General features: G+C 54.8%; 1 protein-coding gene across 2 annotated transcripts in view; it reads right to left on the bottom strand.

Moving 5' to 3' along the window:
- Positions 1-11,300, bottom strand: part of COTL1 (coactosin like F-actin binding protein 1) — a 37,189-nt gene extending 25,889 nt beyond the window's left edge. The window contains exons 1-2 of one of the 2 annotated variants that reach the window (XM_042968062.1): positions 11,060-11,284; positions 10,715-10,797 (exon numbers count right to left, since the gene is read on the bottom strand). In XM_042968062.1, coding sequence (XP_042823996.1) covers positions 10,715-10,797; positions 11,060-11,136 — 160 coding nt within the window. In that variant the 5' untranslated portion in view covers positions 11,137-11,284. Of the gene's footprint in view, positions 1-10,714; positions 10,798-11,059 lie in introns of both variants that reach the window. The other variant, XM_042968061.1, reaches the window with a different exon arrangement.
- Between the last annotated feature and the right edge of the window lie 1,327 nt (positions 11,301-12,627).

The following is a 12,627-nucleotide window of genomic DNA, read 5'->3' on the forward strand; positions in this document are numbered from 1 at the left end:
TTCATCCTCTTTGGGGCATTCGGGAGTGACCCAATTTGCCAGCTTGTCTGTGATCGGTCCCTGTGCCCCCAAAACAACGCGAGCTCTGTGACTTATGTCCCTTGCGGCCAGAGGGGCTGGCATGCGGCAGGTCCTCGATTTGTATTTGTTGGATGGGAGTGAAGAGAAGTCACGCTGAGGGAGAGAGTAAGCTATTTTCTCAGAATCGGACACGTGGCAGTGGGTTTTGCTAAATCGAGAACGGGGCGAGGGGCATCGTCTTCAGGGCTGCGGGGCTCGCGGGAGTGAACACGGGCCCTCCTCTGTTGGGGGGTGGGGGGCGGAGGGGGGCTCGCAGCCCAGGACCCGGCTCTTCTCAGTTTTCCCCAGGAGCCCAGCGTGACCCAGAGGGAACCCTGGCCTGCCCGAGGCGGCAACCGGCTTTTATCTGAAACCAGGAACAACACGCTCCAGTCTACAGTCGGGGTAGAATCAGAGCCCCCCAAAAGGGACGAAAACTACCTCCGGGTCAGATCAGATGACCTCCCGGAACGTCCTTTCAGGCAAAAGTAGCAAAGTCAGAATTGTCCCCTGGGAAGGACAGAGGCATTTGAATCACAGAGGTGTCCTTCAGAGACCATCGCAGGTTTTCCACTTCTTCCAGAAAAATCACCTCTGAGCTGTGAGTCCCACTAACGTGTGCCACCAGCCAGGGACACAGGCCTTAGGTCTGCCCCTGAGCGTTCCAGAAAAGAGCTTGCGGAAAGCTATTATGAGCGTGGGTCCTAAGAGCTCTGATCACAAAGAGAAATGCTTTCTCTTTCGCTTTATTGCACCCCCCCATCAGATGACAGATATCCACGGAACCTCCCGTGGTGATCATTCCGCAGCACGTAGAAAGCAAACCATTGTGCCTTACGCTGCTAATGACATCTGTCAAATATCTCTCAGTAAAACTGGGGGGTGGGGGAAGGAAAAAGCTTTTTTGTTTTTTTTTTAAGAGAGATTTTTTTTTTTAATGTTTTTTTCAAGAGAGAGCGCGTGCACGCGTAAGGAGGGGAGGAACAGAGGGAGAGGGAGACACCGAATCGGAAGCAGGCTCCAGGCTCCGAGCTGTCAGCGCAGAGCCCGACGCGGGGCTCGAACTCACGGACCGCGAGATCAGGACCTGAGCCGAAGTCGGACGCTTCACCGACGGAGCCGCCCAGGCGTCCCCAAAAGAGCTTGTTTGAAAAGAATTTCAGTTGCAAGCGTAGGGAAGCAGCGGGGTGTCGGGGGGGTGGCCAGGAACCCAGGCGCCAGGGAAGGAACAGAGCGGGGCCTCTGTGCAACCTTGGGCCAGGGCCTTCCCATCTCTGAGCCTCAGTTTTCCCACCTACGGAGTGGGACTTACAGCGGGACCTACCACACTGGGCCACGGTGTAGATGAGATGAAATCATTAGATCACAGCGGCTGGCAAGACGGCTGGCCACGATGTCCGCGTCGGAATCTCCAGAACCCACGACTATAGCACCTGACCCAGAAGGGCCTTTGCAGAGGTGATTGTTAAGGATCTGGATAGGAGAGAGCATCCTGGATGATGCAGGTGGGCCCAACGTCATCAGGAGCAAAAGAATCAGAACCAGAGACACAGCAGCTTGACAAGGACGCGACCCGCTCTCGCTGGCCTCGAAGGTGGAGGAGGGGCCCTGAGTCGAGGGACGCAGGCGCCTCCGGGAGCTGGAAAAGGCCAGGAAATGGACTCTCCCCTGGGGCCTCCAGAAAGACCACACCCCTGCCTACACCTGGAGTTTAGCCCGGTGCCACAGATTTTGGACTTCTGACCTCCAGAACTGTCAGATGATAAAATCGCGTTACTTCAAGCCACTCGGTTTGTGGGAATTTGTTCCAGAAGGCACAGGAAAAATGAGGTAGAGGAGGATAAACGCAGTCCAGGACCAACTCAGGACGTAAGGCAGGCTGATTTCAAAATGTGCTGGTGAGACAAAAGACAAAATGCTGAGGGCATAGCCCCGCCAGCAGGTCAGACACAGGCCTCGGGGGACCTGCCCCCGCTGAGGCCACTGACTGAGCTGAATCTGAAAAGCCAAGCACACAAAATCAGGTGGGCGAGGAACGCAGCCATGCAAGGGCCCTGGGGCAGGAAACCGGAGCCAGAAGCCAGTGGGGGCAGAGGCAGCGGCCAGGGAGCCCTGGCACCTGCAGATGTCCATACGGGCCACTGGGTTGCAACCTCAGCAGGGGCACAGCGTGCCTTCGCAGGGGGGTGGGGGGTAGCTCAGCTCTCAAACATCTCAGGGGACTGTCATTCCTCAACAAGCAGCAGATGAGAATGCCAGGTGGTGTTCCAGGTGCTGACGGGACAGCAACCAGGATTCCGCCCCGGGGGGAGCTCAGCCTCCAGCAGGGAAAGTCAGACGACAGACGTGGGGACGTGGGTACGTGGGTACGACGTGGGTACGACGTGAGGCGCTGCTGAGTGCTGCAGCCTGCGACTTGGGCCCACATAAGGAAAAGAGATCGGGACCGGCTAACCGCGGGGGGCAGGGGTTCGCCACCAAGGAGGCCACCACCCCGGCCCGAGTGGCTCTCTCCAGGCCCTTGCTGCACCGCTGAAGAAACAGGCACCCCTCACCCCGCACAATGTGGTGAGCATCACGGAGGCAAGGAGGCCATCTGCACTGAGGGGACATTTCCACTGGGCCTTGACAGGTGTATAGAAGTCCTCCGGGAGGACAAAGCTCCTTGGACACAGATCTGGGGTCCAAGGCCACCTACTCTCCCATCTCAAGCAAGCAACTTTCGACTCTTCAAGGAAATGGTCAGACTCCTCATCAGTGAAACGGGAAAACTCCTACTTACTCATCACGCACACATCCTTCACGGATACGAAACAGTATCTGTGCCAATGTGTGCAAAGCGTCCGCACGGAGCCTGGCCTTTGAGTAACCGAGGGGTCAGAACCCTCTGTGTTGGGGACGAGCAAAGGGAGGGCTCGTAAGGGGCATTCTGTGTTATTGCTAAGCATTTGGACCTTATGGGCAAAAGCCACCAGATGTTCCAAAGGGGAGAGGAGTTGACGCCACCTGGCCCTGGGCTACGCGGTCACCAGGCAAAGGGCGTGGCACCCAGCAGGCGCTCACCCCATTCCCTGCAGAAGGAAAAGCCAAGATCAAGGGTGGGAAACACCCACTCTTGTGGGGCAAGAAGGGAAAAGAGAAGCGGGAGCAGGAAATGAGAACAGGAGGTAAGAGACATAAAAGGAGAAGTATGTGTGTTTGCAGGGGGAAGCAGAGGGAAGGAAACGTGTTTTTTCAGTGAGTCGTGCTCACCAACAAAAGCTGGGAGAACACAGAGTGGAATCAGGACAAAGAAACGGCCGCTAATTTTGGTGACCAGATTACCAAAGACCTACGCGTGGGGTGCCGTGCTCTAGGGGTGAGGGGACAGTCCCCAGAACGTAACAGGTGGAGAAATGATGGAAGATGAGGGGGCGGAGGGAACACCTAGTCACTCCACAAGCAATACATTAAAAGTCTGCACCAACTCCCAGCGATCTTCAAGGAGCAAAAATTCAATTCAATTCAATTCAATTCAATTCAATTCAATTCAATTCATCGAAGACTCTTTCTGAACAAGGACACGCTACTTACCAGGCAGATGGACAGGTAGCAGCCTTCCCCATGGAAGGGGAAAGACCACAAAGTCAAAAGCAGGCACCACTATCACCCCAGAGGCAATCCAGACAAGCCATCTCAAGTGTGCCCATGCATCTTAGGACACAAGGAAGCAAGGCAGTGCAGCTCAAAACCCCTCAGCGACACACGTGCGGGAAAAGAAAGCAACGAGACACTGTATATCGCAGAAAGCCGTGCAGGTAGTGGGTCACTAGCCTTCAGAGTGTCACCTAAAAATCACAAACCCAACACTGTCTCTGGAACAAAGGACGTGCTCTGTCCTCGTTCGTTCCATGGGCGGACAGACTGCTTAGCGCTTTGCCACGTTCACAGCACTGTTGCAGATTTAAAGCTTCCTTTCGACCTCCTATTCCCTTAGACTCACTAGACGTTTCTCTCCTGACCTTTTGGCTGAAATTTCTGGAGTCTGTACGTGTATGGGCCACAAGGGGGTCGGGAAACAGCCAAGTGCAGAACAGCACGATAAACTGACCACCGATTGTACGTGCGTTGTGCAGCTGCACACACAGAGGCCCCAGACGAGGGCATTTGTCTTATTCGCGCCCCATCCGCTTTCTTTTGGTAGCAGCAAAAGTTCCGTCCTTGACCAAATTCTAATCTGGCCTTCTGAACGCTTCTTCACCTAGGTCTCAACTTTCGGACTTCTGTGTTCATCTGTGCGTTACTCGCGTTCAGCAAGAATCCTGCTAAGTTTAGCAGTTCGGCCAGAATCGCCCTCAGCCCTGACACTTCCTCTTGGCCACTCCCCACCCACTGGCCCCCACCTTGCTTCTTGACTATAAATTCGGACTTTTTCTTGTCGTATTCAGAACTGAGCCTGATCCCCCTCCCCCGTTGCAAACCCACACGGTAATGGTCCCTACACCTGTCACACAGTCCCCCTGAATAAAGCCTGCCTTACTGTTCTTGGGCAAGTGTCAGAATAAATAGTGTTTCCTCTAACTATAAACGCACCCATTTTCCTTAGAAACCACCCGACTGCCGCTGTCAGCCCCTGGTAGGGCTGACCCCATCCCGGGCCTATACTAATGCATTCTGTTTCTCTTCCTGGGAGTAGAACAGACCAGAAGAGGAGAGTGCATGGTCACGGATGGCCCCTTTCAAACCCTTTCTTAAACATCTGTGCTAAGTGGTCAGGCAACCACTCCCGACATACCTTCCACGATGGCGGTCTCACTGCCTTCAGTGACAGCCCATTCTAACCCAAGGACAGTCCTTCCTCAGGTGAACCTACAATCTACCCCTGAAATTCCTACTGTCTGGTCCTTCTACCACGTGGGGTTGGGGTGTGAAGAAGTAAAGTGGGCACATGGCACAGGGCAGCCCCTCAAACACCAAGGACAACACTCAAGTCCCCTGAGATGCCTCTCCGAGCTAAAAATGCCCGGATACCTCAACCAATCCTCATAGGAGAGCTTTTGAATTCCTGGGCCAGCCTGGATTCTCCTCCCTCAGCCCCGCCCAGCCATCTACCCTGGGGGCTATGGCCTCGGGCTCTTTTCGATGGAAATGATAAAGAGCCTACTCAAGTTGGCTTGAGGAAAAGAAATTGAACTGGCCCCTGGAAGCAAACAGCCTCAGGAGAGAGCTCCAGGCGTGGCTGCACCTGAGACTTTAAGCCACGCCCTCTAGGTCCCGCTCCCCATCTCTGGCTCTGCTCCCGAGTCCCCACAGGGTGCAAGGGTCCCGAAAGCTCCAGGCCTTCACTATGCTAACAGGTCTTAATCCCAGAGCAAAAAGGGCTCGCCCAGCAACTCTGTCCAAAGTATCAGGGATGCAGCCGATTGGCTCGACTTGAGTCACGAGGGCCCAACCCCGAACCAATCAGTCAACAGAGGACACTGCTTACTCCCAATGGGGCTGTACGGAGTTAAGTCAGCTTCCCTGGAACTACACTGGCAGAGCGGGGATTACTCTGAAATGAGAAAAGCCCCCCACCCCAAGGATGGGACGTCCAAGGATGGACAAAAATATCAAACCCCGCTTTTCCCTGTGAGTGAGGTTTTGAGCTGAAGACTCCAGGCTCAACAAAGCATCGTGGGAATATTATCCGCACCCAGACCCTCATCTAGCCAACATCACAGGGCATCTACCCCAATCAAGCTTCACGCGGACACTGACCTCCAAGTTTATTTCAACCTATCCATTGATGTGCGACACCTTCCAAGAAGGTTCTGCATTAGCAACAACCATAGTTTTTGAGCCCTGAGGCCATACCAAGGGCCGCTTTGTATATATCATGTCGATGTATTCTCACAACAAAGCTTGGTGCAGTCATTATCCCCATCTTACAGAGGGGGAAACAAAATGCGGGAGTCTTGCCCAAGGTCACACGGCACCTCAAGGCTACAAGTCCAGGCAAGATACCCTGGCTTGACCATCGATGCTCGAACCCGATCGGCTCTAAAATATGGACCCACAGAAAACTGGATTCATTCCCAGGTGCTTGGATCCGTTCCAAAATAAAACGGGCTTGCGACAGAGTACTTTGGGGTCCATCAACAAAGAATTGGTTAAACAATGCTACACTTATATGAGAGAACATTACGTAGCCATTTTAAAGGCTGGGCAATGACAATAGAACATGAGCTCTCTGAGGACAGGGACCTTCTCTGTTTCTATATTTATCCTCAGTGCCCAGAACAGGACCCTGCAGAAGAGCCACTCACATACGTGGAAGGCAGAAATATGTGGAGGGAGGAAGGGAGGGAGGCATGAAGGGAAGGAAGGAGGAAGGAGGAAGGAAGGAAGGAAGGAAGGAAGGAAGGAAGGAAGGAAGGAAGGAAGGACACACGAATTAACGAACTCATTTCTGAGTAATAAAAGTGTATCTGAACTATATCCAGTTTCTATTCTCTTCTTTTTGCTTAGTCTGGCTTTCTCAATATTCCACCAGGGACACACAATACTTATCAAGTACAAAAACAAAACGTGATTTCATAGACAGCTTGAGCCACTGATCGTCGCGTACCCATGATCCGCAGGCCCTCTCTGCCGCAATCAGAGGGATCACATATCCACTCAGCCTGGCAAGTGGCTCCCCTCGGCTCCCCCAGGCTCTGTCGGGGGCACCCCCCGCCCTGCAGCACAGCTGGCTACCCCTTTCCTCCCCATCGCTTCTTGACCCTCCCACCTCTCTGGTGCTCTCAGACCACACAGGCTCCTGCCACACCAATTAAGTTCCACCAAGGAGATGAAGACCATGACAATCACAGTCATTAACATTTAAGGAGCGCTTAGGACCTCCTCAGCACGGTGAGTTGCTTCCTTAACCCTCCTAATGACCACACTGTAGCAAAGGATGCGAAGGCAGGTCACGCAACTGCCCCAGGTCACATGACTGGCCCGACCCGGAAGCCAGGCCAGCCCGATGCAGCCTAAACCTTGAACCGCTGTGCCAACCGTCTCTTCCGCAGTCGGTGCTTATGGACTGAGCGTTACTGCGCACTGACCCAGGCGAAAGGTCCAAGGCGTGCCACGCCGCCCTGGGGTCGAGTGGCTACTGGGGCTAATCTGGAGCTCTGGGCCCACTGGGCACGGCGCTGAGGCACGTGCCGGGACCTCCAGAACAGAAAACACAACGTCCTCGTAAGAGGTACGAGAGTAAACCCCATAAAAAGTACCAACAGTCGACGTGCCATCGGGGGCCTGTGCTCTCCTTTTAAATGTGTTCTTTCGGCCAACCCTCCCAGTCACTGTCAGAGGTGAGCACCGCCAGGACGCCCATTTCACAGACTAGAACACTGAGGCACAGAGAAGGGGATGTCCTTGCCCCAGGCCACACAGCAAGCAAGAGACACAGTTGGGATGTGACTCTAGAGATTTTCTAACTCCGGGCTGTGGAAATAAAAAACACACCCCACTATGCGAGCTCTCAGACCATCTCTCGTGGACTGAGGTGTGGGGCAAAAAGCCAAGAGTGGAGGCAGTAAAGCAGTTGGGGGGGGGGAGGGGGGGCAGGTGCATCCAGCACCAAAAGAGCCAGTACAGAACACAGAGGGCTCCAAACCCTGCCAGCAGAAACAGGAAGATGAGCAACCTTCCAGAAAACAGCCGCAGCCAAGGAGAGGCCAGGCCTGGGGGCGAGGAGAGATGAGAGGCAGAAGCTGGGCAGGCAGGACGGCAGCAGCCAGAGGGCACGGGGCTGGGAAAGAAGGGCTGGTTCGGAGAGAATGCCAGAAATGGGCTGTCAGGGAGGAGAGAAAGCCGGGGAGGAAACGCCCCGTCCCACCGCCCCTCCCCCACCCCACCCCAGCACCTTTGGAGGGAGAGATGGAGCGATGGCTTCTGGCTTCTAAGTCCCCTTTGCACCTTGTTCGATGTTTGGAAAGGGGAAGGCTGGGCCAGAGCGAGAGCCTGTCCCCATGGCCTGGGCCCCTCAGGCTTGCAGGACACCTGCCTGGGAATTAGGGCCACAGAGAGCCCTCCCCGCATCACATAAGTGGTGTATCCTGCAAACAAACTGGAACCTACTGTAGCACTAAAGAAGCCTCCTGGCTTGAAAATGAGAATCTAAACCACTTCCGGGGTACCTGGCAGGCTGGGTCGGAAGAGTGAGCCACCCTTGATCTCGGGGTCGGGAGTTCAAGCCCCACGTGGGGTGTGGAGATTACTTAAATAAATAAAACTTAAAAAAAAAAAATCTAAACCCACTTCCTTAGAGAGACGAGGCCACAAACATGGGACTTGGAGCCAGCCTGCCTGGGTTCAAGTCCCAGCTCTGCCACGTCCTAACTACGTACGTGATGGCGGGCAAGTTGCTTAACTGCGCTGGGCCTTGGGCTACTCACCTGTGGAAGGGGAACTATCTCAGTCATGGGGACAAGGCACGCCAAGTGCAGCGACTTGCGAGTACAAAGCTACCGGCCGGTGCGTTCTGAGTCCTTTGTCACTGGGTCACGAGGACACGGCCGGCCGTGGTTTTCCGAGGGGAACCAGTGCAGACACAGCAACCGTAACTCGTCTATACATTTGTCCAACAGATGGCTGGGGAAGGCAGGCAGATTTCCAGCCAAAGCAGACGGAGCTTCGGATCCCACAGCCCATTCATAAGATCAACGAGCAGCAGGGAAAGCATTTTTAGTTCCCCCACCAGGCACTCCCCACTCCCATCCCTGCCACTGGGGGAAGGGTCAGAGTAAACCGCCTGCAAGGCCCCAGGGGAGGAAGGAAGTATTCTCTGACCGCACCAAGCCCTTCCAATGGCCTCGAGCATCTGTTCAGAGTCTCTTCTATTGACAGGATGCACTTTCGTCCCTGGGTCACCTTCTCCTACTTGCTGGAGCGGACAATAGCTTCAGAGGCAAGACCCAGTCTGATGGCGGCGGCGGCAGCGGGGGCGGGGTGGGGGTGGGGGTGGGGGGGAGGGGGTTGGGTGGGAAGTGATGGATGGTCAAAGGGAGGAAAGAAACTGCTAGTTTTCTGTTCCTGAATTCAGCGAGGAGCAAAGCTGGCCGGTCGGACAAAGCCTCAGATCCGACCAGGCAAAAAATACTGCTAAATCTCCTGGTTGTCCACCAGATTGGGGGGAAAGCCAAGAGTCTGTACTTAGGCTACTTGCAAAAGCATCCACCACAGCGGAGGAAGGGTAGTGGTGGTACAGAGGCAGGGATCCTGAGTCAGGGGCCTGGGTTCAAATCCCGCCCCAGCGGCTCTCCACGAGACACGCTCGGTGCCTTATTCAACGGGAGCTGTTACAGCATTTCACACCTCTGATATTTTAGGTTTAATTTTTAAGCAATCTGTACGCCTTAGGACCGCCCAGCCCACAGCAGACTCTTCAGAAACATTCTTTCAATTAAACCAAAGGCAAAATACCATTTGGATAAGGAAACAGTGAAGGAAAGGCGCGGCCACGTGATCCCGTGGCACAATTTCCTACGTTTTCTTCATTTCACAGTTGGCCGTGTAGTTTTGCACAGGCACTGCCCCGAGCATTTTACACACGTTGACTCAGTTACCCTCACAGCAGTCCTCTGAGACTACAGGTAAGGAAACCAGGGCCCCGAGAGGTTAAGTAACTTGCCCCCAGTCACACAGCCAGGAAGTGGCCAGTTGGTGATTCACACCCAGTCTGTGGAGCTGGCCCAGAGTTCCTGCTCTAACCTCCAGGCCACACTGCCTTTGTTTGCACATCTGTTTCAAAGCTAGAGACCAGAGACCTGGAATGGGTCCCATTCCCAAAGGGGCTGGGCTTTTTGCCTCTACCGAGGGGTCTGTGGTTATACACAGCATGCATTCTTTCCTTTCAACGGTTTCACACACCCCCAGGGAAGTGCACAAAGTTTACACATCAGAAGTATTTTGCTCAATGATTTCTAACCTAGGTACACACCTGTGTAATCACCTCCCAGATGGAAAGAGGAGACATTTTCAAAAGCCCGCGGCCTTCCGTGTGCCCTTCCCAAGTCAAAGGCTATCTGCCCCAAAAGGAGATCACTCTTCTGACTTTTCACACCACACATCGGATTTGCCTTTTCTACAATTTCACATCAATGAAATTGTACTCGTCATATGGCGTGTACTCTGTCCTATCTGACTCTATTTTCTACAAGGAAAAAACACACATATGACCAAAACACTGACAATGATCTCGGGAGAAGGGAGGATATAGCTGAGTTTCTTTCTCCTGCAAGTTCCTGGATTGTTTTTATTTTGGCTCACTGACTGGTGAAGGTGGGGAGGGCGGAAGACGAGTTCGGAACCACACTGAGTTGGCCCTTGGAAAACCAGTGACCCGCAGGGGGCAGAGGAGCCAAAGGAGCCATCTCTTCTGGAGAGGGTACTGTGGCAGCAAGGGAGCCAGGCAGTGCCCCCTGGTTGCTCTGGATGTCCAGAGGGAGCACGTTTCACGAGGCTTTAAAATCCTCAAATCTGGTTCCCCCAGCGCCAGAGGCGCGGTGGGGGTGGCCAGGCTCCTCGCAGCTTGGCCTCCGCCGAAGCTCCTCTTTCCCGCGTTGACAATTTCCCCCAAAGATCAGCAATCTCCCCCCACCCCCACCCCCGCCCCAACCCCCTCGAAGGCGCGTTTCCCTACCTGTGCACTGTTGGATGAAGTCCTGATACTGTGCTCCCTGCTCGCCGGGGACGATGGTGGAGCCGTCATATTTAAAAGTCACCCTTTGGATTGGGAGAAGAAAAAACACACACATACACACATCAGCGATGGTAGCAGCCAGGTGCCAAGCTTCCAGCAGGACAATCTAAAGGATGCTCTGAATAGGGAGAAGCCAGCGCTGGCTTTCCACGCTGTCCTGGGTTAAGGCTGCGGGAGACAGCACGGCATGACCCTTAATCCGTCCCGTTTGGAAGCCGGTTCAGTGCACCAGGCCCCTCGCGAGCCCGGGGAGCGGGGCTTGGAGAGCAATGGAAAGTTCCTCACCAGATGACGGCCGAGCAGTCGTCGCGCACCAGGTTGTACGCCGCCCGGCAAGCCTCTTTGTCGATCTTGGTGGCCATCGCCGCAGGGCCGCAGCAGGGACACTCTGCCCGGAGCGACCGAGCGCTCCCCGGGCCGGCCGCAGGGAAAGGAGCGCGGCGGGGACGCGCGGAGGGCGGGCGGCGGTGGTGGCAGCGGCGACAGCGGCGCGGGCTGCGAGGGGCGAGCTGCGAGCTGCGAGCGCGGCGGCGGCTCCGAGGGCGCATAGGGCGCGCGCTGGGATCCAGGCCGCGCCGCCACGCCCCCCTCCGGCCATTGGCCGCTGGGCCGTGGGGGCGGGGCCTCTTGATTCGCCTACGACCAATCCCAGTCCGGGCGGGTTGCGCAACTCCGTGGCAGGGGCTGGAGGAGGGGCTTTCTGCTCCTCCCTCCCAACCCCCTTCTCGTTCTCCCACTCCCCCTCCTCCTCCCCCCCACTTCCTCCTCCCCAACCCCTCTTTCTCCTTTCCCTCACCCTTCCCTACTCCCTCTCCCTCCTCCCTCCTCCCCTTCCTTGTGGAAGCCCTCCTTATTCCCTCCCTGCTCCCCTCCTCCCCTCCCCCTCCTTGCTCCTCCCACTTCCCAACCCCTCCTCCGCCTCTTCTCTTACCTCCCCTCCCTTCCTTTCTTCCCCCTTCTCTCTTCCTTTTTAACTCTCCCCGTTATCTCCACCACTTACCCCTTCTCCTTTCTCCCTATTCTCTCCTCCTCCTCCCTTCCCCCTCCTCCCTTGTCTTCTGCCCTCCTCCTCCCTCCCACTCCGTGCCTCTCCCTCTTCCTTATTCCTCCTCCCCACCCCCCACCCCCCGCCCAGGCTGCAGAACTGCAGACCTCCTAGCCTCCAAAGGGGACCTCCAAGCGGGTGACTTAATGGAGCAGACCAAAGGAACTGACCCCACCCCGTGTTTGACCCTGGGTTCTAGGTGCGGAGGGACTGGAAAGAAGGAAGCATTTCAAATAGGAGGGGATAGAAAGTGGATTGCTTCCAGAACGCTGGTGGGATCACTGTTTACTTTGTACTCTGGTTATTTGTATTCTGGTTATCTCCCCCTTTGGGTTCCTCTGAGTGCAAAAGCTGACTCATTCGATCTTCCTCCCTCCCTGGCTGACTCACTCATTCATTCCTTATCCTGCCAGACCACAAAGACTAGTAACCGTGTCAAGGCAGGTAAAAAAGAAAAACAGGAGCAGGTGTTGCTATAAATAAAAAGTCAAAAACAAATTCCAGTCCAAGGCAGCCCAAAGCAGTTCCTATCTTACTCCTTGATAAAGGTACTGATACAATTGACCGTTGGGAAGAAACAAAAAAACTGGATGCAGACCTCGCACCACTGATCGGGGGCAATCCGAAAGCATCACGGCTTTAAGTGTAAATAAAGGAGACCGCAGAAGTTTCCGAAGCAAACCCGGGAAGAAGTCTGAAATGAGAGAGGTCTTTCAGGCTTGACTCAAAATCCAAACCTAGAACAAAACAAGGACACATTTATATGGATAAAGAGTGCTCTTCCGAGGAGAAACAACATAAACAACAC

The sequence above is a fragment of the Panthera tigris genome, chromosome E2 (genome assembly GCF_018350195.1).
Source record: "Panthera tigris isolate Pti1 chromosome E2, P.tigris_Pti1_mat1.1, whole genome shotgun sequence".
NCBI lineage: Eukaryota > Metazoa > Chordata > Mammalia > Carnivora > Felidae > Panthera > Panthera tigris.